The sequence below is a fragment of the Alternaria burnsii genome (genome assembly GCF_013036055.1).
Source record: "Alternaria burnsii strain CBS107.38 chromosome Unknown 705, whole genome shotgun sequence".
In the NCBI taxonomy this organism is placed as follows: domain Eukaryota; kingdom Fungi; phylum Ascomycota; class Dothideomycetes; order Pleosporales; family Pleosporaceae; genus Alternaria; species Alternaria burnsii.
In genome coordinates, this window is record NW_024066107.1 from 2,152,149 (window position 1) to 2,179,682 (window position 27,534).

At 50.8% G+C, this 27,534-nt stretch overlaps 12 protein-coding genes across 12 annotated transcripts; 6 read left to right on the forward strand and 6 right to left on the reverse strand.

The window, feature by feature from the left end:
* Positions 1–174: 174 nt before the first annotated feature.
* Positions 175–2,556, reverse strand: GT037_000763 (zincin; the record flags this gene model as incomplete). The annotated part of the gene is made up of 1 exon (XM_038925810.1): positions 175–2,556. The coding sequence occupies one exon, from the start codon at positions 2,554–2,556 to the stop codon at positions 175–177; it is 2,382 nt and encodes a 793-aa protein (XP_038791666.1).
* Positions 2,557–2,743: 187 nt separating this feature from the next.
* GT037_000764 (uncharacterized protein) lies at positions 2,744–3,620 on the forward strand (the record flags this gene model as incomplete). The annotated part of the gene is made up of 3 exons (XM_038925811.1): positions 2,744–2,770; positions 2,818–2,910; positions 2,997–3,620. The coding sequence occupies 3 exons, from the start codon at positions 2,744–2,746 to the stop codon at positions 3,618–3,620; spliced, it is 744 nt and encodes a 247-aa protein (XP_038791667.1).
* Positions 3,621–4,537: 917 nt separating this feature from the next.
* Positions 4,538–6,079, forward strand: GT037_000765 (uncharacterized protein; the record flags this gene model as incomplete). Its single annotated transcript, XM_038925812.1, has 8 exons — positions 4,538–4,639; positions 4,720–4,754; positions 4,805–4,884; positions 4,938–4,960; positions 5,025–5,169; positions 5,221–5,243; positions 5,291–5,898; positions 5,947–6,079. 8 exons carry the CDS (start codon positions 4,538–4,540, stop codon positions 6,077–6,079), a joined length of 1,149 nt encoding a protein of 382 aa, XP_038791668.1.
* Positions 6,080–6,545: 466 nt separating this feature from the next.
* On the reverse strand, positions 6,546–10,339 carry GT037_000766 (gpi1-domain-containing protein; the record flags this gene model as incomplete). Its single annotated transcript, XM_038925813.1, has 6 exons — positions 6,546–7,170; positions 7,811–8,058; positions 8,109–8,665; positions 8,717–9,943; positions 10,018–10,072; positions 10,127–10,339. 6 exons carry the CDS (start codon positions 10,337–10,339, stop codon positions 6,546–6,548), a joined length of 2,925 nt encoding a protein of 974 aa, XP_038791669.1.
* Positions 10,340–10,843: 504 nt separating this feature from the next.
* Positions 10,844–13,164, forward strand: GT037_000767 (uncharacterized protein; the record flags this gene model as incomplete). Its single annotated transcript, XM_038925814.1, has 4 exons — positions 10,844–10,923; positions 11,116–11,222; positions 11,270–11,631; positions 11,680–13,164. The coding sequence occupies 4 exons, from the start codon at positions 10,844–10,846 to the stop codon at positions 13,162–13,164; spliced, it is 2,034 nt and encodes a 677-aa protein (XP_038791670.1).
* A 578-nt stretch (positions 13,165–13,742) lies between these two features.
* GT037_000768 (uncharacterized protein) lies at positions 13,743–14,333 on the reverse strand (the record flags this gene model as incomplete). The annotated part of the gene is made up of 3 exons (XM_038925815.1): positions 13,743–13,820; positions 13,920–14,025; positions 14,188–14,333. 3 exons carry the CDS (start codon positions 14,331–14,333, stop codon positions 13,743–13,745), a joined length of 330 nt encoding a protein of 109 aa, XP_038791671.1.
* A 594-nt stretch (positions 14,334–14,927) lies between these two features.
* Positions 14,928–16,023, reverse strand: GT037_000769 (ligninase lg6 precursor; the record flags this gene model as incomplete). Its single annotated transcript, XM_038925816.1, has 2 exons — positions 14,928–15,727; positions 15,780–16,023. 2 exons carry the CDS (start codon positions 16,021–16,023, stop codon positions 14,928–14,930), a joined length of 1,044 nt encoding a protein of 347 aa, XP_038791672.1.
* Positions 16,024–18,294: 2,271 nt separating this feature from the next.
* GT037_000770 (zn 2cys6 transcription factor) lies at positions 18,295–19,563 on the forward strand (the record flags this gene model as incomplete). Its single annotated transcript, XM_038925817.1, has 1 exon — positions 18,295–19,563. One exon carries the CDS (start codon positions 18,295–18,297, stop codon positions 19,561–19,563), a length of 1,269 nt encoding a protein of 422 aa, XP_038791673.1.
* A 164-nt stretch (positions 19,564–19,727) lies between these two features.
* On the reverse strand, positions 19,728–20,123 carry GT037_000771 (uncharacterized protein; the record flags this gene model as incomplete). The annotated part of the gene is made up of 1 exon (XM_038925818.1): positions 19,728–20,123. The coding sequence occupies one exon, from the start codon at positions 20,121–20,123 to the stop codon at positions 19,728–19,730; it is 396 nt and encodes a 131-aa protein (XP_038791674.1).
* A 771-nt stretch (positions 20,124–20,894) lies between these two features.
* GT037_000772 (uncharacterized protein) lies at positions 20,895–22,174 on the forward strand (the record flags this gene model as incomplete). Its single annotated transcript, XM_038925819.1, has 3 exons — positions 20,895–21,030; positions 21,082–21,725; positions 21,779–22,174. The coding sequence occupies 3 exons, from the start codon at positions 20,895–20,897 to the stop codon at positions 22,172–22,174; spliced, it is 1,176 nt and encodes a 391-aa protein (XP_038791675.1).
* A 462-nt stretch (positions 22,175–22,636) lies between these two features.
* Positions 22,637–24,309, reverse strand: GT037_000773 (amino acid transporter; the record flags this gene model as incomplete). The annotated part of the gene is made up of 3 exons (XM_038925820.1): positions 22,637–22,677; positions 22,741–24,056; positions 24,122–24,309. 3 exons carry the CDS (start codon positions 24,307–24,309, stop codon positions 22,637–22,639), a joined length of 1,545 nt encoding a protein of 514 aa, XP_038791676.1.
* A 1,079-nt stretch (positions 24,310–25,388) lies between these two features.
* GT037_000774 (aldehyde dehydrogenase) lies at positions 25,389–27,184 on the forward strand (the record flags this gene model as incomplete). The annotated part of the gene is made up of 6 exons (XM_038925821.1): positions 25,389–25,446; positions 25,499–25,953; positions 26,006–26,222; positions 26,288–26,411; positions 26,502–26,973; positions 27,041–27,184. 6 exons carry the CDS (start codon positions 25,389–25,391, stop codon positions 27,182–27,184), a joined length of 1,470 nt encoding a protein of 489 aa, XP_038791677.1.
* Between the last annotated feature and the right edge of the window lie 350 nt (positions 27,185–27,534).

A 27,534-nucleotide genomic window follows, 5' to 3' on the forward strand; every position in this document is an offset into this window, starting at 1 on the left:
GCAAGGGGTATAAACTAAATTTCCACGTCATGGCAGGCGATCTGCAGAATCAAGCTCTATGGTCTAATGCCCCAGGTGCTCTTCAACACTCAGTCCAACTTCTAATCATCAAGTCATCATCTAGATATCCTTCAGTACGTGCAAGCTTTGGAAAGAAGAAACGCCATCTACTCTCTACTTCCCCCTCGCCTCTCTAATTCCCCACTTTCCCACTTCGGCCATAGCCTCCTCTCCACCCTTGGCCAACTTCTCGTCTTTCAAGACACCAGCCAAACATTGCCAGCCATCTCTCCCTCCACCCCACTTGAGTACCTCGTTCTTGTAAAGCTCACCATTCTCCCTATCCAAGCTACCTTGTTGGCCATTGTGCTGGAAAACATCCTTCCAGATCTTGGCCGCTAGCGCGCGGTCAAAGAGATAGGAATAGTATGTAGCGCCGTAACCAAACAGGTGGCCGAAGAAACCTTGCCAAGCCGTGCCGGCGGGTTCAGGGACAGACGCGTATTTATTGTAGACGTCGTGGTAGACTTTTGTCGAGTTGAAATTCGGGTCTGCGGCAATCGGGGAGTGGTACGCTTGGTCGAGCATGCAGAGGAGAATCTGGCTTTCCAGTTCAGAGTATTGATTTCGATTGTCGATTGCAAGGCGGGATTCTAGGGCCGCCATGGGAAGAGGGGCGTCCGTTTCCCAATGTCGTGCGTACAAACCTAGGACATGGGGACAACAGGCAAAGTGCTCCATTAGCACCGAAGGCAGCTCGGCGATATCGGTCGCGCAGCGAGTACCGGAAACATTTTGCAGAGCTGTGCGACCTAGAATGGAGTGGAGTGCATGGCCCATTTCGTGGAAGAGGGTGCGCACGTCGTGGATGTTAAGGAGTGTTGGTCGAGAATGTGAGGCTTTGCTAAAGTCACAAATCAATGCTATTGTAGGTAATTGGAAGTAGCTGTTGCGTTCGGCGTTGTAGGAGACGGGCATGCCGTCTGTGGCTGCCTCGATGGGGGAAGAGAAACGATGCTGCATATGTGACATTTCCTCCATCTCTGAAGGCAGGATCTCGCGGCTGCATCGGAGAGTAAAATGAGCCGGATTAGGGGTTTTGCCAGGTCGCGAGTATAGATCGCAATATAGCACGGCAATATGGCCTTCGGTATCGGAGATGACGTCTAGTCGTCGCACGCCATCTTCCCATACCTCACCTGGCTGGGTCTCTTTGGGAACGAAGCGAACACCATACAATCGGTCAAACAGTCGCGATATGCCCTGTAGTACAGTGCCAACAGAGAAGTATGCGGACAAAGAGTCGGGTGTACGCTGCCTGTAATGACCCTCCATTGTCGCAAGCATCTTCTGTGTGTAATAAAATTTGTCCCAAGCGTTGATGCGATTGGGGAAGTTGTCTTGGTGAGCATCGCCTCTCTTCAACTCCATCAACTCTTCTAGGTCAGCGAGGACAGCTGGTCGGCTATCTTGGTAGAGTGCCTTTAAGAAAGTGTTGACTGCTTCTGGTGTCCGCGCCATCTTGTTTTCTAGCGTCATGTGTGCAAAGGTCTCGTAGCCTGATGTTTGCGCCAACTCGACTCGAAGTTTCAATAGCTTTTCTAGACGCGCGATGCTTGGTTTGTTCGCTGTCCGCACAGCTTGGTAGGTTTCTTGTCGTACATCGGCATCCTCTACAAACCTCAGCACAGCTTGCGACTCGTGGTGCATGGTGGAGATTTTAGTTTCGCCCCATTTTGTCAGTGCTTTTGCGAGGTTTGGGTCCAGCCCTCTCAGCCTTGATGACTTGAACTTCAGGCTCAGTTTCTCCGGAGCCATGCCTTCGACGAATTCGTTGCCAACATCGGCAATCTCGCCACTCAAATCTACTAGGCGCTCCCTTGTCTTGTCGTCTAGACCAATACCAAATCTTGAAAAGTCCTCCATGAGTATCCTCGCTACGATGCGCTCCTCCTCGGTCCATGTGTCATATACCTCGGATATGTCCGAGGCCTTCTTCAGCTGGTCATGTAGTACTGGTGTCGTGTTCAGCTGGTTCATATACTGGAACACGGTTTGGTAGGCTTTCATTGCCATGATCTGGAACTTGCGATCCGGATGGGTGCCTCTTACAAAGTCGGCCAAGTCTATTACCCGGCATAGCAGATCACTGAGCTTATCGAGGTCTTTGACCATGTGCTTGAAGTCGTCGACCGACTGCGCTGCTGCCACCTTGTGCACCACGGCATTGCAGCGTTGTATCGTCACAGTGACAAAGTCAACGAAACCCTGGGGATGGGTAAGGTATTTGTTGCCTATGATTCCCGTGGGTGTGCCCTTGTGGGATGCGCGCTTGAAGCTGTCCCAGAAAGAAGCATTGTCGAAAACCTTGCGGAGGGCGTCGTCATCTGTCTTGCCGCTGGCAGACAGGCCGTAGAGCGGGTTGGGGGCAGGATCGCGTGCTTTGGCGGCGGCGGCGGCCAAAGTGGAGTTGAAGCGTCGCTGGCGGCGGGAGTGTTGGAGACATTGGTGGCAGACCCATGGCGACTGCTTTGTGCGTGCGAGGCGCTTAAGCATATTGGGTTGCGCGGGTGAAGGGTAGCCTGGCAGGGAGAAGACAAGACGCAGCTGGGGCACGATGTCATAGCTAAGCCGAGGACGGGAATCTTGCGGCGCTCGCACGGCCGTTTCCGCGTCTTCTGAGCTCAACATCACAAGTTGGACACGACCAAACTCGACGCATTGCGCCTGCCCCACGCTCGATATGGCTTTCAGACCGCTGTTACGGCAGGTAAGTAGTCTTGACAAGATGCAAGACGGTGTATTGACCTCGTTCAGCGCGCCGCTGTCCCCGCCATGGCCGCCCTTTCGGCCGCCGCAATCTTCGCACCAGGAACCGTGGATGCAGAGGAGCGACCCGCCCATCACTTTGTATGTCGGCATGCCTATGAGCCCTCGGAGACTCCTTTTCAGAGTCTCTGGCCCGCGGGTGCATCGCAACGCTAACGTCACGGCAGGACCGCAAACCCATCTACGATGACATGCCCATCGATACCACAGCTCCTACTGCTCCCTCTCTAGTAGACCCATCAAACTCGTCGTCGGCCCCAGAGTCTACCTACCGCCCAACACCGACCGACCGCCTCGCAGTCCAGATTGGCCGCGCGCGCATGGCTCTGTACGAGCAAGCGGTGCGCGGTGAAAAGGCCGTTGATAACGCCCTTACCGAAACCCTCCGCCTCGAGCACTCCTTCACAAGCACCATCCGCTCATTAGCCCCGCCAAGAGAATCGGGCGAGAAGGTCCTCCCTGGTGCTCTCTATGTCCTCGTTTCCTCCATGGCAGGTTCCATTATTACGCGCAACAGGAACATTTTGCTGCGAACCTCAGTTCCAGTCGCTGTCGGCATCACCGCCGCAAACTTTGTCCTTCCAATCACTACCAAAAACGTTGGAGACCTCATCTGGACCTACGAAGAGCGATACCCCGTCCTCGCAGACACGCATCTGCGTATGAAGAGCAGGATTTCGCAATTCATTGAGACTGGAAAGGCACACGCACAGGGAACTGTCGGTATGGTCGAGGGCAAGCTGGCTGATACACGGGAGAACTTGGAGGGCTGGGTCAAGAAGGGCCGGTAAATAATGCGTTATCGAAAGCTCCTCTGGCACAACTACCTGTACATTAGTAGCGGGGCATAGGTGCATCACCATCTTGATGCAATGTGATTTGCACTTTGTTTTCTCCTCCCACTTCTTCTTCATGCTTTCCGTATCGTTCAACTTGAGGCACAATATTCAGCGGGCTTTCCCCCCTCCCCATGTCCTTGGCCAAGCTCGTCTAGCTGCTCCTTCTGAACCCCACTATACATTCGATCAAAGGACGGGCAGATGAGTACAGAAAGCAGAGGTATAGATGCAGATCAGCTTGAGAATAGAAAGAGCCATGCTCGCCTTTGTTGAGTAGGACAAGAGCAACAATGACTAGATTAGAGAGAACCTGCCAGTCTGGGCAAACAGGAAACAATTTGACACAACCTTGGCCTCGATGCGATGCATGGGTTGATGCAGCGGGCGGAATCCTTGGCGGCCAAGGGGCCGAAAGGGCCGAGCTGCAAAGGGATTAGGTAGATGATGGACGATGAGCACAGCAGAAGATGAACAATGGTAAGCTCTTGACAGATGCAGAGGTATCGAGGGTGTGCACCCGATGGGTCGGTGAGTGTCACCCAGCGTCTCGGAAGGGCCGACGCACGTTCTAGGCCACTCAGGCGGTACTGGTAGCATGAGGCGTAGGGCTGTAGCTGTCATTCGACATAGTCGTGGTGGCTGTGGGGTCTCTTGGACAGCTGGCAATAGACAGGCGGTGGAGGTTGGGACGACTGCGGGGTTTACTGGCCCACGTTTAGCGCTCCCGTCGGCGTTTTCGCTATCGGCGTGACGGCCCCCCAAGGCCAGGGTCTTGGGAACGACATCAGCCATTCCGCTGGGTTTCGCCTCCTCCTCGACACGACTCGGGGCGTGTTCTGTAGCGCATCGTAGCGCACCAGCAACCCATTATGACTACCTCGACCTCGGATCCAGTGCCCAAGGACAAGCTGCGACCGCTGTCCAGTGCCACCAATCTCACCGACTTCACACACTCGACTGTCGAGCCTGAGGTATGCTGCTGCTGCTGCTGATGCACATCCTCCCCGCTACCCTCGCGCATAAAGTGCACAAGGCTAACGCAGACACGCAGTCGGAACTGGCCTCGGATGGAGAATATGATGACCTGTACCTCACTTCTCCCTCGTTGATACACCGCGCGCGCTCACACATCTTAGCGAAGTACAAAGCCTCTCGCCGAGCATGTACGAGAACGAGAAGAAGTATGGTCGCACCTACCACAGCTTTCACGCCGGAGGTAAGCGTTAACTCGGGGCAACTTTGCGCACAGTTGTAGCTAATTCATTCTAGCATACCCATTCCCAAATGACGAGGTACGCGCTGCTTGGAAACACCTCTTTTGTTCAATCGGCCCGTCGCTGACTCGCACATCTACAGCCAGAGATATACCGCTTGGACTGGCAACATGCCATTATCAAATGTCTTCTGCACAGACGGAACTACTTCGCACCGCTCAAGCCAAAGAAGCCAAAGAGAATGTTGGACATTGGCTGTGGCACCGGAATCTGGTGTTTTGAGATGGGTAGGTACCATGCCTGCTTTTCCCCGGAGAACCACCACTGACAAGTAGTAGCTGCCGAATTCCCAAACTGCCGGGTACGCGATTCCATTCTTCTCCCTCTACCATTCTAATCCAGCAGCAGGTTGAAGGCATTGACTTGACACCGATTCAGCGAAAAATATCCTACACAAACATCGATTTCTACATGGAAGACATCCTCAGCCCAACATGGTGGTATCCCAAAGAAGAACCTTATGTATACGACTACATCCACACACGCATGTCCCTCGGCATCTTCAACGACTTTCGAGAAATCATACAGAAGAGTTACAACAACCTGAGACCTGGCGGGTGGATGGAATCGCAGGAATGGTTTTCAAAGCTCCAATGTGCCGACGACATGCCCGAAGACTATCCGCTCAAAGAGTGGTCAGAATTAGCAGACAAGGCAGCACATAAACTCGGCCGACCATTACGCATCGCAGACAAGCTGAAGAGGTGGTACAAAGAAGCTGGTTTCGTCGATGTACATGAGGAGGTTTTTGCTATCCCCGCCAATCAATGGCCAAAAAGCGACCGCGAGAAAATGCTTGGCAAGTATTGTAGCTGGAATTTGATGTTGGGTTTGCAGGGATGGTCGCTTGAATACTTTGTCACTGGCTTGGGCTGGACACCAGCCGAAGTCGAGGTCTATCTCGCGCATGTGAGGAACTCGATTGTTGACGAGAACGTACATGCCTATTACAATTTGTGAGTCGGGATATGCAATCAGGCGAATCACATACTAACGCTGAGTAGCTACGTAGTATGGGGTCGTAAGCCTTTCGACGACGAACCTGGCAGCACTACACCAAAACCGCACCACTGGCCACAGCCTCCTGGCGATGACGACTCCATCCGTTGGTCGATGAGAGAGTCCGAAGATGCGTAATCAGCAAAACGAGGTTTGGCGTTTAGGGACATGGGATTCACGGGAGTCATGGCGTATTTGCTCCCGCACACACTGAGGAGGTAATCTCTATTCATTTCTATCTTGCATATTATTGATGGCGGCTTTTGTCAAAGAAAAAGCTTTCGGCATGTATTTGAAGCGTTGGTTTACGGGTCAGACTGCGCTTTACGATGTATGAGGTTGGTATTTATTGGATGCAAGGCGTATCATATCAGTCACATGCAGGCATTAATCATTACAAAGCTGTCACACTCCAAGTACACATTCGTTGATTGCGAGTAGTCATATTCCTCATCGCCTGCCACACCCTTTGTCCAATGTCAGAACCGGAAATTCGTGAACAGACATGGATCTTCCCACGCCAACCCACTTCTGTTTCTGTCATGCCAATTGGACAATCGATTTTCTTCTGGTAATCCATATGGTGAATGTCATACGGAAAACCTCACAGCCCCTCGCAATACTCCTTGGCTCCATAGGACAGAGCCCCGTTCCGCTTTCGCGAAGGACGTTCACCAAGGAGTGCATGGGCGAGATCAACAAAGAACTCCTTGCAGATGCCCTCACGTTGCTCAATGATGCTCTCTGCGTGTACGTCATTCCAGAGATCGACCATGAGACGTCGTCCAAGGCTACCTTGTAGGGTGTTGTTGTACATGAACTGAACAATTTCGGCATTAGGTAGACTGTCAGCGAACGATCGCTCTGCAGTGTCGCTGAGCACGATCCGCAAGGCCTCGTTCTTGGCTTGCCTGTCTTTCAGCTTTTCGGCCAGGACGTAGAATTTGACAACAGCTAGGATATGTGCTTGGAACTCGTACGTTGTCATGGTTTGGAGGGCTGTAGCGTCGAACATCACATTGGTGTAGATGAAGCTGACGTAGAATGCGAAAGTCTGGGGATCGTCTTCGGGTAGCTTGACAAGTCGTTCCTTCTTTTCAATCCAGTTACCATTTAGAGCGCGGCGGAAGAACTCTGAACGTGCACAAAGAATGCCTTCATGGAGTAGGAAGTCTTGTTGAGAGGCATCACAGCCCACACGAACGAGCAAGAACGAAGAAGGGTCGAATCTACAATTGTATGTAAGTCTTAAAATTATTCTTGGGCAGTTGTATAGAATGGTTTACTCCATACGACCGACTTGTGAAGTCTGTACGGCATCTTCGGTCGCCATTGTGAGAAATCTCTTTGATGCTTCAGTATTGTAGAAAATCACAGTTGACGATGGAGGAGTGAGAAGACTGTGAGGTCGTAAGCGTACAGCCAAAGCATCCATAGATTCATTGTTGGACGCCCTGCGTCATAGAAATTCAACGTGACGGTGAACGTGACGGTGAACGTGAGCGCAATTAGGAGACTAGTACTGCATTCCATCTGGCTATGTCTGGAGGCGTAGCGGATGAACCTGCAATGGTGTGTAAGCCTCGACAGGGGCGCTCTGCTTCATCTAGATTTCTAATGACGCAACACCTTCTCACCACAGCTGATTGTGGAGTTTCTAGTACCAAAAGAGGCACTCAATCTACCATAACACTCTCCTCGTCGTTGGTAGAAGCGGGCGGGCTCCTACGAGAAAAATTGAACAAGAGGTAGGACACGTAGGATAATGATCAATGAAGACATATGATGTCTGTAGAGAATTTAAACTCTTATTTATCTTTTCTAATTTTCCCGTTTTGTATGTCTCTCCTTAGTGGCATTGCGGCATACCCGTTCAGCTCGTGTGATGATGTTCTCCCATTGCTTTCAGTCAACTTTCTCCACAATTCGCCTATGCTTGCCCTTTTTGCGGGTAACATGCTGTACTGTAAGCTATACAGGTTGCGGCGGTGAATAGGTGGAACAAATTGTCCGGAAACTAGACACAGCAAGACACTAGGCGAGAAGTAGTGCTTGCGTATGCGATCGCCGAGGTCAAAGTAAGGTTGGAACATGGCACGAAGAGATAATGGGATTGACTGTATGCTTTTAGCTCATACTCAGTATACCTTCGTGCGAATCGACATACTTTTAGCAGCACGTAGGCAGTGGGAGGTGAGTGTACCGAGCCTGCCGTGTTAGAGCTAGCATCGGTAGTATTTTGAAGCTCGAAACATATCCCTCCGGGCAGTCGTCCGGGATCCTTGAGCCGGAGCATGACTGCGAAGAGCGGGAAGTGATTCAGGCATGCCAAACCCATCTCCAACGCGGCCTTCAGGCCAATGACTGCAATACGTGCGCTTGCGAATGTCAGGTAGAAGACGAACACTGTCGGCAGTAGAAAGAATTGTAGTGTGAAAAGAATTGTCCCAAGTAACAGCTGGTCCAAGTCGTAGTCGCATGAGTCGATCCGATTACGGAGAATATTGCGCTTTTTTCCACGGAAGAGGTGAAAGAGCGATATGATGATAGTTAGCTGCCAATGGAAGATGCGAGCAGATGCGACGTAGAATGAGTAAATATGCAACGTCAATAGTGAGACGAGATCTGAAAAGATTGAGATGGGCATAGTGGCGCCAGCAAAAGCTGAAAAGCCGATGATCTGGACGAGCGCAGGCAGATTTGGTCGCAAGAGAGATATGCAGCCTGCAAAGTCTAGTCAGTAAGAACTCTTGAACGACAGTAGAACGAACATACCAGCCCAGTAGTCGATAACCCACAGAAACAGGTCGCCAAGGAATGCAGCCAACTCAGTGTTCAACTTCAAACCTCCAGGCCAACCCATGAGCCACGATATCATACGCCGTAGTCCGTCGACCGACCAGGTGCTGAAAATGGTATCGACTTGAGCCGCCACAAATGAAGCATTCTCGATGATGAATGTTCCGACAGCGATGCCCATTATGACATCATTCGCAACCAGCCAAAGGCTATTGTAGAATCTGATGTATTCTGGGTGACTGTTGGTGATGCTTTCCCAATTGATCTTCCTTCTGCGCAAGGTGAGATACTGGATGGGCCAGTAGCAAGACTGTTGCAATCTAATGTCGATCTGCTGTGCTGTTGCAGAGATGTCTTTCAGGGCTGGCGAGTCAGAAGAGCCTGGCCGCCAATGCAGAACCTGAAGAACTGCCTCGCCCATTATACGGTGTGTAATCAGCCCAAAGATGAACAACTGCGCAGCTATGGGCCATATCCAGACTCTGAATGCATAGTGGAGTACAAGCCAGATGTAATCCCAGAGATCGTTGGCCGACTCAACGACGCGCTCACTGACACTCAGAGCTCGCTTCATGCGTCTGCCAATCATGCCAATATTCTTCTGCAGCAGAGAGTTGAGTTCGTACGAACAGTTCACCTGCTCAATGATCATGGGCAACGCCAGCTCTTTCTGTGTGCGAGGATGTGCAATCACTCTGTGTAGCTCCAGCTTTTCGACAAGGTGTGCTTTCCTCTTACGTTCCCTCTCTTCTGCTCGTTCTAGCTCTTCGGAAGCCACGTCCCATTCTGCGACCTTTGTCTTGTCCCCCAGAGCCAGCGTGATGGGCTTGAGTGAGAGGTATTGCATACGCGTTGGGTGCGGTCGGTCGTAGACGATGACTTGCATGGTTATGAGGGCATCGTCGGGGTGGTGAAGGCGCGGGAAGCGGAGCGAAGGGTCGGTATGGACTGTGAGCAGGTCGGCGCCAGACTGATCGGCTGGCCTCTTGGTATTAACGGAACCCAATGCGCGCACAGAGGAGTGTCCACATCGCTGCAGTAGTTCTTGGATATCGTGGGGGCTGTGTCGCAGCAAGGTTCCCACAAGCAGTGCATTCTCGACCTGGCGCAACTCGACGTCTTGTAGCACACCGACGACAAAGACATCCGACTTTGAGTTTCTGAAGCCCACCAGAACACCCGGCGCAGAGTCCCTGGGAGCGTCTGATGGCCAAAATACGCGCATCAACCCATTGTGTGTGACCATGTCCTCATCCTGCTACCCCGCTAGAAGGAACCGCGACGTTTGAGCTGTTCGCGTGCAGAGATGCCGGTGCCTGCAAGTCGCGGGTGCTGTTCGACTCGGTCAGCGGAAAGCTTACAATCGCGAGGATGGCCTATACTGACCAGGTCCGTCTCCTGTGTTGCGATGCGCACAATTGGCAGTATGAAGAGGAAGAACAGCAGGGAGAGCAGTGCGAAACCCTTGGCAGTCCTTGTCACCACTCCGTGATCCCAGGCAAATATCGCCAACTCGTAGATGCGTGTCACAAGATCCCAACGAGCAGTCGAGTATCCTGCAACGAAGATTCCGATGGTAAGAATAGAGAAAGCGTGCATCTACACCGTCATGCCAAGCGATAGTTCGGAACGGTCTAGGGGGAACAGCGCGTGCTCGGGACTAGCAGTCAGCTATGTGCGCCCAGATGTCTTGAATAGGTCTTGGTTTCGAATCTGTAGTTTGACAGCGGTATGGAGTAGTGCGCCTGCATGTACATGGCGCAAGATGCATCATCGAGCGGTGCTCAGACATGCCATGACCGCGTACGTGGAAGGCCACTGGTGCGAATGCTCGGGATACGCGCTAATGCTAGATTCACTCTAGCCCGTACCGCTTTTGGCCCTGCCTCGACAACGTTGAGCGCCATCACAGAGGAAAGCTTCACATCGACACAGCACAAGAAAAGTCCACATTTGTCAACAAGTGCACTATAACATAGAGATTACCGCGCTGCCGTAGGTGTTACCTTTCATTTCGCTTCTTTCCTCTACTGTGTCTTCACATTGTCTACGTTGACCGCTTCGCACGTGTGACGGGCTAGCATTCAACATGCATCAATCGAGATGGGCGGAGACAGGGAGAAGACCGGAAGCGCCGAGAGGGAGCTTCGATGGGCAGAGGTAACGTACAAGAAATGCGATTTGTACAGCACAATTCACTGCTGTCTAAAGCGCACACGACCAGGCGCTCTGCTCGCGTTGATTGCTAGCGCGTCGCGTTCCTTCGCCCTGAAGTTTCCGTTCACTCCAGTCGCGATCTCCAGTCACGCACTCTGCCTTCTTTCACGAAGCGTCTCCAACGCAAACAATATTCCTTATCTTACTAATTTCCCCAGTCAACTCGGAGTCACAGCTTTTGATCCCGGACAAAGGCAACGAAACAGTTACCCTGGCGACATGACCGTCTGCAACTTCTATCCGCGGAACGCTTGCAAATTCGGAGGTAAGCAACCAAACATGTTGTACCGACTTTTTCCTCACGCGAAACAGATGCTTGCAAATTCGAGCACCCTGGAAGTTCGCGGGATGCAGCCCGAGCGGGAGGTGGTTTTGGCGGAGGCTCCAACAACAACCGCTTTGGTGCTTTCAGTGGCGATCGCTACCGTCCGGGTGACAACAGCGGGTCCAACTCATTCGGGGGTAGCCGCGAATCAAAGTCGTCGACTTTCAACCTAGACAAGGACGTCATTCAAGCCGATCTCAGTAAGGAGCGTCCGACATATCCGCTCTCATGTTATGGCCCAGGAAAAGATGCTCCACGACAGCTTATTGAAGGGCCTGTCGAAATCAGTCCTGAGGAGCTCCGCCTTCGATACTATACGCTACGAGCGGCCGGTAACGAGCCCACGGCCGTAAGTATGGAATCTGGTACTGGTTTCCTCAAAGCTAACAGGCTCTAGCAACAAGAAGAGGGTGCGCTGAACGAGAAGATGCAACTGCAAGTAAAAGCGATATTGGACGACGTCACAGGGGCCATCAGCTATGTTCAGGCAGGTGCCGACGTCCATCCCAATCGCATCGACATCGCCAAGGGCACTGCTTCAGCAAGCGGATCTATAACTAACACGACTGCGTCATCTAACACTGCAACGAATCCTTTCATGAAAGCTCCGTCAAACCCGTTTCAGGCGGCAGCAGCATCTTCGCAGTCTTCTGCGTTCGGACAGGCCTCAACACCAGGATTTGGAAAGCCGGCCTTCGGTCAACCATCTAACCCAGCACAAACTACCTCCGCATTTGGACAGCCATCAAATCCGGGTCAGAGTACCTCAGCATTCGGTCAACCCTCAAATCCGGGTCAATCCACCTTAGCGTTTGGACAGGCGTCGAGCCTGGGTCAGACTACTTCGGCTTTTGGACAGACCTCAAATCCAGGTCAGTCAGCTTCGCCCTTTGGAGCGGCTTCTGCTTTGGGTCAAAAGCCATCACCCTTTGGTCAGCCTTCAGCGCTTGGCAGTGCTGGTAGTGCGTTCGGAAAGCCTGCATTTGGAGCCTCCGGATTTGGTCAGCCGTCGATGCCGGGCGCAGGAAGCGCATTCGGGCAGACCAGCAGTATGGGCCAAGGATCGGCCTTTGGCCAGCCATCGGCGCCAGGTGCGGCGTCTGGATTTGGACAGACAAACGCTCTAGGGCAAAAGCCAAACCCATTCAGCAAACCTGGATTCGGTCAAAGTGGATTCGGTCAAGCGTCTCAGCCAGGTGCCAATACCTCGCCTTTCGGGCAACAAGCTTCGTCTGGCGCATCGCCGTTTGGTCAGCAAGCTTCGTCAGGTCAATCTCCTTTCGGTCAGCAAGCACAGCAGACAAATCAGCCTTCACCATTTGGTCAACAAGCACAGAAGCCAAACCCATTTGGTCAGCCACAGCAAGCATCAACACAGGCACCTGCGCAATCGAACCCCTTTGGTGGAACTGCATCATCGCAGACTCCAGCATTCGGCCAGACGAGCAAGCCCTTACCTTTCGGCACCCAACAGCCGCAAAACAACGCGACGCAGCCAGCAGCTGCTAATCCTTTCCTTAAGCCCCAGACATCCGCCGCTCCAGCAACCTCCACACCTTCTCCCTCTCCTTTTGCAACTCAACCACATAATCAGCCTAACAACCCCCCCGCTTCTGCTCAAGCTACCTCCCAGCTACCTTCAATTGCACAGCCTACCTCGGCAGCACGTCTCCATGTTGAGGGCGTCACACCAGATGGCAAGCCAATCGACCCGAAGGACCGTTACAAAGAGGGCAAACCAGAGGAGTATGATGGCGAGCAGGGTAGGATTTTGGAGGAGATTTATAAGCGCGTGTCGCAACTAGGACGATTTAACGATGATGAGGACATCCCAGTCACGCCTCCGAAGTGTGAATGGATAGCCCCGCTTGCGATATTGTGAAGGCGATGGCGTATGTCGGATGTTCGGATGCATTTGGCGTCATGGAACACGGTAGGCGTTAGGTACTGATTTTGGTAGGGATGTTGCTCACAGAGACATGCGTAGATGATAGATTGAAATGCGGATGGAAGCACATATAGAATCGCATCTGTTATGACCAGATTGGAGCTAACACGCTTATGAATGAAACGATATGGCGTAAGCATGGTCGTGTCATTACACCGTCATGTGCAATAGCAAGAGTATCTGTGTAGCAGCGGGAGGACGATGCCGAAATTGTAGTTGGAGTTTAAACGCAATACTTGATGTTACAATGCAAAACCCGTTCGCTGTGACTTTGTCACTAGTACCAAAGACATCAGCATGATCAACTTGAAATGTGTTTGGTATGAAATAGACAATCGACAAATGTCCGCTTTCGTAATGACACGGCAGAGACCAATCTCGTAATGTACATGTGCGTCCCATTCCACCGGTCCAGCGCGCGATACTGCCCATCCCACCCGTGCATGTCTTCCTCAACGTCTCCCTCACAGTCTGCTGTATATTCGCCATTCGGTGGGTACCTGATGAATTCTTTATCGCTTCTTCGCATCGACCTTGTCCTCGAGGGTGCGGACATAGCCTTCTATCCGTTGGACCGCGGATTGGAGAGCCTGTTCTCGTTAGCCATGGCCCGCTTCACCCAGGCGACCCCCATATATCGTTGTTTCATCCGCAAACATGTGCAGAGAAGGTAGATGTGAATGACGTACGTAGATGTCTTCGGTCAAGAGCTGATTTGACACGCGGTATTCGTCAATGACATAGTAGTACATGCCTGCACCGGATGTCGTCGCACCGAGAAGAAACCCAAACAATCTATCGTATGTTAGCCACATCCTCCTGTTCCAGTGCGTCACCAAAAAGTCTGCTGCTTCGCCTTCGGGTTTATCTGCTGGCATACGACAAGCTTCCAAATAGGTGTATAGCCATCCCACCTATGGCAACATCTGCTAAGATAACTGCAAGAGGAGCACTCACCCTCCCCTAAAGGCACCAACGGGCTTCCTGACTGGCGCAACAACAGCATCCTGCCTCAGTACCGCGCTTGTCTGGAATCCGCGGGAAGCAGCCATGGGTGATCGAACGCCGGCGCGAGCGGCCGCCCTCAAGAATTGAGTTGCCATTGTGTCCTTCGCTATCGTTTGGTTCACTCGTATCGTGGTTCGAGCTTGGGTCTCGGTCTGCGAGCGTGCGGATGGATCGTGGTGGTGGTGACGCTCGTGTGCCGGCCGTGACGTTTGTGAGCTACTCTCCGCACTACAAACAAGCAAGCTCGACTCGTCTGACCCGGACCCTTGCCAGTCTGTTGCTTATGTCAGCCACCCCACCTGTCCCCGTTGGGTAGACTATGATCCTTGTGGCGATAGTATTTTGATGCAAGACAGGATGCTAATAAAGTGTAATAAATCTCAAGGTTGCTAATACGACTATAGGAAGAAAATTCTTGTCGACTTGCCCTTCGCGTTCTGATCGGTCTCGCGGTCAGTGCCGTTGCCCAATTTCTTTCTAGAGGACCTCGGATAGTTCAGAGTAGAATGCAAATATCTTGAGGACGACACATACGATAGATGCACACAAAGAAAATGGTAATGAGATCTGCACCAATATTGACTTCGTAGTCTACGCAACGATATGCAGATCGATTCCGAAAATATGTACCAATAGTAACCATTAAATTATACCGCAACGCAAGTAGGGGGTATTGGAAAATCTATATACTAAGGAAATGAAGGTTTGGTGATGGGCAAGGTCCTCGTGCAGTCGGTCAACTTGAGCAGGTCTTTCTTCTCTACACCCAACAAACTCATCCTGATGTACGCCTTCGCATAGTCCAGGTTCCAATGGACCTGGTTGCCGACATAGAGTTTCCACTCATCGTTGATCTTAGGATGTTTTGACAGCACCTTGTCACTTGGGAGTACAAAGATCTTTTGGTCTTTGGAGATACCCGCGGGGTTGTTAAGTGTGTCATTGTAGAATTCGACGTCCCAGACACCAGGAGTCGTATCGAGAGGCTTCTCCGCGAAAGTAGGGTCGACAAAACGTTGTTTGGCTGTTGCATGGGCGCCTACGAGGGCTGCAAGATCGTGTGCTGAGAAACCCTTCTGTTTGAAGAGTTCGATCATCTTGTCGGCATCATCTCGAACATCTGGCAGGAGACCAGTGGGCGCAGCCTTTGTAGCGTCTTTGCGGCCAACGAACGCAAGTACGCGTGGACCCTTCGGGCATGAGACGGTGGCATGATTATGCGCATATTGGACAAGATCGGCGTACCCAACCTTGTACTTGGCCTGTACACTACGAAGTAGTGTGCGAATATTTTGAAGGCCTTTGTTCTCTGGCCGGTCCTCTTCGCCAAAGTCCATCAGTAGCGATCCATCGGCACCACCGTTGGGAGCATTTTTGTCCCAAGACCCAGCATCATGGAAACCCATACGAACTGCAGCGCGGGCATTATCGTTGCATTGTTTGTCGGCTCCGACGAAATGTTTCGTGAGTTCGGCAGAGACATCATACCCTGAAAACTATTAGTACTTCGATACGATCGAGAGAGGTTTGTCAGAACTCACAAACACAGCATTTGTCGACGCTGAACAACGAGCATGTCGCCGGCTTGTTCGCCTTAGTGTTGTCGATAGGCGATCTCTTGCCAGACAGAACATCAGCAATAAGCTGTCCGATACCACTGAGATCCCCACCGCCAAGGATGTTATCGATGAGGCCCGGTGCAGCTTCGCGTTGTTCCAATGGAGTAGATGAAGCTATGGAGCACAAAGCGAGGAGAGGCAAAGCCAGAGATTTACTTAGGACCATGTTGAAAGTGAAAATATGTAACGACCGAAAAGAGTATGAACAAATTACTAAAGGAGCCAACGAGAGATGGGCAACTATGAACAGGTGAGGAACGAAAAGATAAGGTGTTTAGAACATCCTTATATCCCGCGACAGTCTACTACAGCGGTCGTGTACAAACCCTAAGGGCTTCAGCCTGGTCGATCACGTCTAATACGGAAGCAGGGCACAGTGCAGTCGAGGCCACGGCAAGCCACGTCGACTAGAAAGATACAGCTCGGTCCTCGAAATAGTGCTCTACCCCTGCAGCTTCGAGCCAAGCCAGCCGCTCTAAGGCGATGTAGTTAAGAGAACATGGCCAAACAGCTACCAGCTGATGGTCATGACTACGATATGCAGGGCCGAGCCTACACTAGTGATCTTTGGAGACAAGTGATCTTTGGAGACAAGTAGTCTCCGGCTCCTGGTGAGAAGTGTTGGCAGTCCAATAGTCGGCGCAGAGTCCAGAAGGAAAATGCCAAGCCTCCGAAGCGGCGCGTTGAAGAACGGTCTAGCTGTTGCAGATACTGAATCCTGCTCAACGAGTATGAGGTGAAGCACTCGCCATTCGACAAGCAAGTGCAGGCCATAGCGAGCGGGCGAGAGCCTGCAATCATCGCATACTGCGCAGTTGCCACCGATGCGCAGCTGCGGAAACGCTCCTTGCCGAGAAAGAGGATACTGCATCGCCATTCTCCATCACCACTAGCTTCTGTACTCGTTGTCTAGAATGCTACGAGGCAGCGATCATGTCGTATCCTCTCGTGAAGGCGCATGATGGCTTGCCCAGACCTTGCTGGACTGGGTACCGAAGCTCGCATGCTTGCTTGGCATGGCAAGGCTCAATACTCTCCGCATGAAAATCCGGCACCTGAACCCACGATCCGCAAAAAGCAAGCGCATCACTTGCCTTGCAGTCCCGGCTACTGCCATTTGTGAAATGACTAAGCGGTACGTTTGTGCTTCAGCTAGTGGGAGCCAGTACCATCAGCTGAGACTCACTTCCCCTTACCTATGTTACGACTCTTGAGAAAAAAGTGTAGTGTCGAGCTGTCTTGCGACATCGCCTTAAGCAAGCGACATGGGAACGTCGACGTTCGTACCCAAGGATCGAGTAATGATAGCGATAGAAAAGATAGCGCTGAGTCTTCAATCACTTGACCATACGTGGAGAGGCTGAACAGGGAGATCGACCACACTAGCCTAGTCGAGCAGCCGATGCTGTGGAGAGCCGGAGCCGTCACGAGACTTCCAACTGTGTGCAACAGCATCGGCACAGCAGGTCAGACAAGTTACTGCCTTGCAAACTCTACTGATTCAGCAAGGTGGCTTGTTCTGCGACTGATCTTGGTACCCAGGCCCTAGCGTCCTCTGTTGAGAATAGTGTAGACTGGAACACGCCTCGACGCGCATATAGAAACTGTCAAAAGCGAGGGTCTTTCCGGTACTTGTGCTGACTGCGCTTTACTGCAGGTACCACCACAGGTAGTAACAGGCTGAACGGTAACAAGAAAATATGCTAACAGTTTGTAAGCCTGGCACTACGGCTCGGAACCAAAATGCAGGGCTGATCCGACGGTCGAGCGTTAGGCGAAATGCTGATATCGATCACAAAAGCCACAACTAGATCAGACCGCCCTAGAAAGAATTGTAACAGTAGAAGTCTCCAGATAAGGAGAGCGAGTTTGTTGACCTTTGCATACCTAGGTATCGTTTGCGTTGCCTTTCTCGGCGCACAAAAGCATGAGCTCCGACAAGGTGCTTACTTGTTTGTTTCGTCTTGACCCCAGCCCCGAAGTCAACAATGCCATACCGCCATGAGATCCAACAGGAACCATACCGAACGACATTTCAGGAGCATCGCATTGTTGGAGTCGGAGACGAAGCAGCAACTGCAGCGCGCCCTAAGGTAGCGGCTTTAGCGGAAATAACGGTCTTGGCAGGCGGCATACGGAGGTGCCGATGAGCGGAGGTCTGGAGGTGTCTCGCCCTTTCTGATCTTCATGTATCAACACCGTGGGCATTCTCGTGCTTCCCGTCTCAGAGTCCAAACAACGCTCTTTGACGCCTACTGTCACTTTCCTTCTGCGATCTCGCCACTCTAATTTCGAATCCGCGACCACTATCACGTCATGCACACAGATGTCGCGCCCGGAATCCTCTGGCAACAGTCCGCCAAAGCGTCGACGTACGGTTGAAGGATCGTGCTGGCCTTGCAAGCAAAGACGAGTTAAATGCGATCTTCAAAAACCTATGTGCCGCCGATGTTGCATCTCCAAAACAGAAGATTGCAGCTACGACAAATTGCTGCTTAGATGGAAGAAGCGGCCTGCGAAAACCGTGCCCGAATGTCCACCACAGCTGTCCATAGAGCGTACCCTCAACAGCACCCACCTGGCAGTCAATGAGCGAAGAGCTGTAGAATATTTCAAGGCACGGTTATGGCCACTATTCTCAACTCTCCACAAGCCAGTTCCCCCGCCAGTCGCGCTTGCCATGCGCTCGCAACCGGTTCTCCAGGCCTTATGTGTATTTGCCGAGGAACACCGGGCCCTACAAGAGCGAGGATCTTCAAAACAGACCATGGATAGGAGACGCCTTCATTGCTTGTCAACCATCCGCGGTCAGCTTAGTAGCGAGCATTGCGAGAACGCCTCGCTCTCTGCACTCCTAGTCGCAGTGCTGCTGTTGTACTTCCTCGAAGGCTACGTCAATTGCATGTCGGGTGATGCTTCGACCCGCTGCCACCTCGCCGGAGCGATTGCAATTATAAACGCCATGGGTGGTTTTCAATCAGCGTGGTCGATATCAGACAGGATCACCAGAATGTTGCTCTCGGAACTAGCGTCTACTGATCTGACCGATGCCCTCCTTCAAGATAGAGAACCCTCGTTCCCACCCACCATTTGGGAGCACATGGAGCCTGGATCGGTGTGGTGGGAATCTATTCCTGGTACTAAGTCGCTTGGGTCCGTCCTGTCAACTTTGTCTGAGATGAGTATCTACCACCACAGGCTTCAAAATGGTATAGAGATTTGTGTTGATAAGGTGCAAGCGTTTGAGCGCGCGCTTCAACCTACATACTCTATGCTGGCATCTCCTCATAGAGATGCGGAACAAGACCTTTTCCACCCGGTCGCAACAGCATCGCTATCCCTTGTCCGGTGTTTTCAGCACGCTGGTCTAATATACCTTTACAGCGCTATACAAAACATCCCAGTCAACCATTTTCTCCTCCAGCAACATGTCCATGCGTGCTTAGAGTGCATACAAGGCATGGATACAAGATCTAGAGCGCAGAACTGTACTCTTTTCCCACTGTATGTAGCTGGCGCACATTCACTTTTGGAAGCACACCGGAACTGTGTCGTGAGCACGCTTGAAACCATACACAAAAACCTGCGATTCGAGTCTGTCTTGTCTGTCCGAGAAACTTTACTGGTACTGTGGGAGCCCTCTCGTAGTCCTACCACGTGGAGCGGAAGTTTCAAAAACAGTGCTATATGCACACTAGTCATTTGAACAGAACTGCCCTGTTCTTTGCTGTCGTAGAAGATTACGATCGCTCATCCCAAATGCATGCGCATTGCACGTCAACGAAAGGACGTCCAGAGAGCGGCCAACCACGATACAATGGATTTCTTGGTCACTGTAGTCCATCTTATTCAACCATCGGTCCCGTACTCCTACTCAACTAGGGCCTCCACCTCAATTTCGATTTGCATGCCTTCAATACCAAGTTTTGTAATCTCGACACATGTCCATACTGGCCGGTGATCAGGCATAACCCGCCGCCAGCCTTCGATGCACATGTCAGCAGACTCGTCGATGTTTGTGTGGTACGATCGGATAGCGTAGACGTTTCTCCAAGACAGATTCTTTTCGACCGACTGAAGAGCTTTCTCAATATTTTCCAGCGCTAGTTCGACCTGCTTTGGAGCATCCGGGGCTACGTTTCCTTCCGCATCCCAGCCACCCTGACCTGATATTCGCACAATACTCCCTACTCTGACAGCTTGGGAGTAATGGAAAGCCTGCGACTTCGATTCTGTACCCGCATAGTTTCCGAATGTTGCAGGCATACTGGAGATCTTGACGTAGAAGATACGATTAGATCGTACGGAATTGACTAAATATGTCGTAAAATTTGTCAAGCGTGGTATACGTTTGTCTGAAGTTGCTTTTAACACACCTATGCAGCTGGCGGCTTCTTATATGCCCTCGCAACGTATGGGGCATGTTTCTGCTGTATGGGTCAAGTATCGAGTCAACGCAAAACAGCTCTGATCCACTTCGCTGCGCATTCAAGTGGCACGCATACACGGGCTACTTCATAACGAGGACAAGTCCTGAACTAAGACCGAGTTGTTCATACAAAAGTCCACCGATTCGAAATTGCCCGGAATTTGCCTCACTTTGGTATGGCGAGTTCGCTGTCATTGGGCCGCTATCCCCAGTGTTTTCGATGCAGCATCTTTACGATCTATATTCGATGCAATCAGACAGGTTCTCATCGGAGATACGAACAATCCCACAGGGCCAACGAAATTTCCCGAAATGGCAGGTTCGCAGGCGTCATCTTTGCCACGAGGTGTGGATCCGGGGTTTAGCGTATCGGTATCTCACAGCTCAGGCTATGCCAGGTCTGGCAAGTACAGCGTCCAGCTCTCTCGACCCACATTTCTTGCAAACCTATGCAGGCGACATTGCGCTAGAGATGTAGATAGCCACCAGTGGTGTCATTCGCCGTTGTCAATGTCTATTTCCAATACTCTAGCATTTAACGTGTCTTGTCTTCTGCTTACGACAGTGCCGAAGTCAGTGTGCAAAAACACCACTATCACAGCGCGGATATGGTTCCATCTGAGATTGTGTTTACGCCTCTAGGCTTCGCGACTTGTGTGATTCTGCTTGTACTTTCACTACTATGGCGGGGTCAAAGCAATAAGCGCAGCATTCTCCCTCAAATTCACGATGAGAAACAAAAAGGTGCGGCCATCTAATCATCTTGCTCAAGTGGACGATACTGACCCTCTCAAGTATCATCCATACCGTTCAAAACACCATTGCCTAGACCAGCGGAAGGCTACAAGTTGGAGCTTACAGACCCCAAACTATACCGACCGTTCCGCCATGGTCCAAACTTCGTTACTATGGGCATTCGAAAGATGCATTGGAACGAATGGATTGAGATGGATTCAAATTTCATCCCTTATCATGACGCCAAGGTACGCGAGCTTGAGAAGGATGTTGCATCTCGCGTGCAATATGTCGATAATGAAGTCACACGACTAGCCTGCTTTGAGGTTCTGGAAGAGTTGACACAGTATCTCACACATCGCTACCCGGAAGTCTTTCAATTGCACGGCAACATCCTCCGTAACACGATTACTGCTGAGGAGTTTCAATATCCGGCATCAAACCCGACGGAGGCTATGGTCACAGCAGCAAAGCTTGTGCAGGACGATCTTGTAGTTATGGTACTCAACGACGATGGCCACTACCACATAGATGCCGGAGCGGTCTGCTTACCTGGTTTCTGGCGCTTGACTGAGAAGTACCGCATGTCGCTCGACGAGCTTCACATCGAAGCTGGGGTACCTCATTATCAAGAGAAATTACAAAAGGCGATGAACCGGTTCTTTGCCAACATGACGTGTGAAAAACCTGTCATTCGGAACAACGTAACAAATATACCCGCTCCGCTTTACAAGCTTCCCATGCTGATCAACTGTAGTTCTTCATCCAGCTCGATGACGGTCTGGCGTGGTCCCACCGTATGGGCGACCAAAACTCCAATACAATTGCCTCATGGGCTACCGCCAATTCCGAAGGTCTTCGTGTTGAAGACATCCACTTCCGCTCGGAAAGGCAATCGCTTCGACGTCTTCCGAAGTCCAAGGCCCTACTCTTTACAATCCGAACATACTTCGAGCCCGTTACCACTATCGCGAAAGAGCCGCATGTTCCAGGACGGTTGGCAGAGGCGATCAGAAGTTGGGATGAGACAGTCAGCTACTACAAGGGAAGAGAACATTGGGAAGGATTGCTCCTTCCATATCTAGATGAAGAACATAAGAAGCAGGTTGATAGTGGGGTGTTGGAGAAACCTGAAGGTGAATTTCCCTTCTGATTGCCTTATGGGTGTTTATGTTGGAAAATATTCTAGCACTCATACCTCATTGCCAAATACAGGCTTTCGCTGCTACCTGAATCCCCTTGTCACTGAGTCTGCCATCCTTATCCAACGCTCAGCGAATCAGATATACGCTTGCAGTATTTGATATATCTAAACAAGGAGATCATCGTTATCAGTACGTCCAGGGTACATCAGGTCAGCCCTTCGGAACTGAATCTTACATTATCTTTGAGTTAACATGAAAACCAAAGCGGCGAAGCTGAAACCCTGCTGAAGATGGGAAAATGTATTTCACAATGTTCACAATCACCATAGGTAGAATTTATCGACTTACGGCACGGCTTTGTAATCAAGTGCTGCATATTTGCATCACTAGGACTAATTGTGATTTTTCAATCAAAGGAGCCTAAAGCCGAATGTATCATCCGATAGCGAAGACAGGGAGAGATTTAAGCCTTAATGAACATTGTAAACCTCATCAGGAGGACCATCAAACTCTGAATGTAGTCAGTAGAATATCCGGCCATGCTTGATTGTATAGGTGTCTTTTCGGTACTTACCTTTCCTACCAGAAATCGCATACCACAGCGCACTCAAACAAGCAAAACCAACCAACACAACGCTAGCGTAGTTCATGGAGACTTCCGTAACAGGAAGTACGGTTGGCATACTAAACAACACCATCTCGAAGAGGATCCATGCGATGGCACCAATATTCGCTGTAGTGCCAGTCAGGCTGCCTACGTTCCATTTTGCATGTGAGACTTCCTTTCTACCGGTAAAGAGAGAGATGGTGATAGGAATGAGGTACCCAATGGCAAGTGCGATGACGCCCACGGATGCGAAAGCAGTGAAAGCGCTGCTGGAACCGAGGTTAATCAGACCAAGCAACATTTCGACGGCTGTGACGAGCGTGAGGGAATATATTGGTCGGTCGGCGAAGGTGCGTGTCCAGAGGCTAGCAAGGGGAAGCGCTTTGTCGCGACTGAACGCCCATGTGCAATGGGAAGCAGCGTTTGTAATCGCGATAGCGCAGAAGAGTGTAACGAATAGGATCATTATCATCAAGACTAAGGCTCCAGTCTTTGATCCCATGATGGAGTATACGACGTATGGTAGCGCTTGGCCATAAGGTGCATTGAGGATGTCTTCGAGTGGTGGAAGCGCGAAGCATAACGGTAGGACGAACAGCAAGGAGGCAATGCCACCAAAGGGTATGCACAGGGCGATAGCGCGAGAGACTTCGACCTTAGGCTGGGCGCACTCTTCTGTCATCGATGTTACCATGCCGATGGCAGAGAAAGCGTACGCAGGTGGGAGGAGGCCGATGAAGAAAGTAAAGCCTGTTCCCCAACCTGAGAAACTACTGTCGTAGTTCCCCAGGGCGTAAGAGGCAGAATGACGGCCTTTCTGTGCGCGAACCAGTAAACCAACTAGCAGTGCCATGATGGTAACAAAGTTCCATACAGCGGCCACTGAGTCCACGTACGGCAACAGTTTGTCTCCGAACGAGCATACAAGGAATACCAACACGCACAGCGCATAGAATATGAGCAGCAGTTCCCAGTCTGATGCCATCCACTCTGGGTTGTGAACCGAGATCGTCGCAGCGATGAGAGAAGCGAACCCAAAGTTGACAGAAAGCGCAATCGTCCAGTTTCCGATGAGCCAGAACCAGCCCGTCAAGAACGACACAATCTTGCGTAATTCTTTGCGTTCGCCGCATAGCCGATATGACCAGTAATATACCCCAGATGATGTCGGATACCGAGATGCTAGCTCCGCGAGTGAGATGGCCACGCAGCCGTTGAAGAAGAGTACGACGAGGACACCGACGAATATGGAGAGTTGACCGCCACCGTAGATGGCGCTCATCCTACAACGTACGCGTACGAAGTCAGTTTATGTCTCATATGCAGTTCGTGTAGGGGCAATTCTCACAAAGGACCACCAATACCATACGGCACTGCAACGATGGCAAGGCACATCCCCAGAACAGAGATCAATGACCGATTCTTCGTAAGCTGCACATTGTAACCCAAATGAACGTTCTCAACGATGCCTTTCTCACGGGTAGTCACAGGGCCTAGAGAGTTCTCGAGCTTTTTCTCGTTGGTAGACGATAACATGATGAGAAAGAACTGAATCCCGGTTTTGAAGGAGTAGCAGAAAGAGTGGAAAGTTGAGGGTCTGTACGAGGTGGTCGAATATAGCCATCATGGGCAGTCCTAACTGATCTCGTACATCCCTAGCGTATCTTTGTCTAACAACGTGGCGTTCGCCATGATAAGATATGATGATGGTCCATATCTACAGATAGGGAATATCATTCATGCTGGCTCTTTACCCCAGATTACCCTTGCATTGATTACAGCTTGAGCATGCACTGATCGCACGCCTGCCGACTCGTCACAGTGTCACGTCTTGATAAGCGATGTTGGAAAATCAGCTATGTCTCAGTTTGGAAGGATGATAGGCCTCTGATCGTGTGGGGCCCCAGGTTTCGCGTGCAAAGCGTACACATGTGGTTCTTGTGGAGTAAAAGCTTATCTCTCGCCAACCTGTCGGTCACCAAGCAGAAGCGTCTCTGAGCTCCGAACAACGACTATACCGGAGGAAGAAGTTTGGATGGCAATGTCAAAGCGCGTGATGGCGTAGTCGAGACGTCGATCGGAAGTTTGAGCCCTGAGAGTGGAGCTTTTGCCTTAGCATGGTACTATACCGAAGACGGCAAGTTGACAGGCAAAACCGATCACGAAGCTATTGAGGCTGTCATATCACCTGAATAGATCACTGGCTAATGTAAACATTGTACATATTCCGGAACATCAGAAGAATGATGTCAAAAAATAAAAATCCTTTCAAGAGATTTGGGTCTGCTGCCGCGCTTCGTAGTTCGAATGTGCCGATCGAGACCCGCATGCTTTACATGTCGCCAGCAACGTGACTTGATCGAGGTCTTGTCTGCTTTGGGAAGTGCGATGGGCATTTCTCATCGGATCAAGACGATGGTCATGACGAGATCAAATTATGAGACAAACTTCCGCTCAGCCTCGGTGCGGGGTTGCCTTGATGAAGTCCTATTTGATGAGCGCAAGATATGAAAGACCTCAGCTGCCCAACATTGTTCATATGACATATCTCCCATCATTGAATCCGTTTTTCGCTACTGTTCAATACTCATTTTCTCGTATCCACATATACCAATATGGCACAATCAATTGAGCTTACAGCCCCCAATGGCACGAAATGGACACAACCTACTGGTAGGCGTGAGGGAGCTCAAAGTCTAAGACATATGAGGTTGACACCCATTAGGTCTCTTCATCAATAATGAGTTTGTTCCTTCCAAATCTGGCTCCACGCTAGAAACGATAAACCCATATGATGAACTCGTTATCGCAAAGGTCTCCGCTGGTAGCGAAGATGACATAGATGCTGCAGTCACTGCAGCACGCACAGCGTTCAAGTCGTCAGCATGGCGGGATCTGTCTGCTGCCGAACGTGGCCAGCTGCTATGGAAGCTCGGTGACCTTTGTGAGAAGAACAGCCATATCCTTGCTACCATCGATGCCTGGGACAATGGCAAGCCCTACCAGCAAGCTATGGACGAAGATGTAGCAGAGACTATCTCGGTTTTCAGATATTACGCTGGATGGGCGGATAAGGTCTATGGACAGACGATTGAGACAAGCAACGCAAAGCTGGCGTATACGAAGCATGAGCCTCTTGGCGTGTGTGGACAGATCATACCGTGGAATTTCCCCGTCATGGTACGTATCTCTCCAGCCTTCTGGAGCATCTCCGAAGCTGATAAACACTCAGATGGCTGCCTGGAAGCTCGGCCCAGCACTGGCTTGTGGTAATACTGTTGTGCTTAAGCCGGCAGAGCAGACACCTCTCAGTGCCCTGTTCCTTGCGAGTCTAATCAAAGAGGCTGGCTTTCCTTCAGGTGTAGTCAACATCGTCAACGGCTATGGCAAGGGCGCTGGTTCGCGGCTTTCTGAGCACCCACACGTCGACAAGATTGCCTTCACTGGAAGTAAGCAATGGACTTGTACGAACTGCATGTGAGGCATGCACTGACTTGGTACCCGCACCTTTTAGGCACCATTACTGGCCGGAGTATCATGAAAGCTGCTGCCAATAACCTGAAGAACATTACTCTGGAGACCGGCGGCAAGAGTCCTCTTCTGGTATTCGGCGACTGCGATCTCGACCAGGCTGTAAAGTGATCGCACATGGGTATCATGGGTACGCCCTCTCAACTTCCAGACATTTACTTGCTGTACAGGGACTGACCAAGTTACGCAGGTAACAGTGGCCAAGTTTGCACCGCGACGTCGCGTCTCTTTGTCCAAGACACCATCTATGACAAGTTCCTCGAAGCTTTCAAGAAGCAGACCAAAGAAAACACAAAGATTGGGTCGCAGTTTGATGCTGACACCAACCATGGACCTCAGATCAGCAAAGCTGCTCAACAAAAGATCCTATCCTACGTCGATACAGCGAGATTGGATGGGGCGGAGCTCATCTATGGCGGCAAGCAAGACGGCGTCCCAGAGAAGGGATATTTTGTTGAGCCGGCCGTCTTCGCTAATTGTAGCAATGATATGAGGGTTGTACGAGAAGAGATCTTCGGTCCATTTGTGGTCATCCAGAGCTTCAAGACAGAAGACGAAGCGGTCGAGAAGGCGAACGATACCGAGTTTGGTCTAGGTGCGGCTGTGTTTACCAAAGATATTATGAGGGGACACCGTGTTGCAGGTGCAATTGAGGCGGGTATGGTTTGGGTAAGTCATGCCCGCGAGATTCTAGACTCAATTTTTCTTGATGGGACAGGCGCTAACAACGATACAGATCAACAGTTCTCAAGACTCGCATTTCGGTATCCCATTTGGTGGATACAAGCAGAGCGGTATTGGTAGGGAGCTCGGAGCGTACGCGTTATCTTCCTATACTCAGGTCAAGGCTGTACACGTCAATCTGGGGACTTTCTTGTAGGCCAATTTGTATCATGTTATTAACCTTGTACATACCAATCTGACATGACTTCATGTACGATGCCCTCAAGATGCAAGACACGTCCCTCGTATATAAATCGAAGATATCGCGAACATGGAGATTGACAAGAGAGTCTGAGCCACAGCCTAAAAGTGTTGTGGATAATAACGCAACGTGTCTTACAGTGCCCGTGCGTTAGTTAAGCACTAACGCCAGTTAAGCACCCCTAACAACTTAATATAGTTAATAAAATAAGGTTATAGAGCTACTATAAATTATAATAAAATTATATAAAAGTAGATTTATACTATATATAAGTCTATAAAACTTTTAGCTTATTTAGATATTTT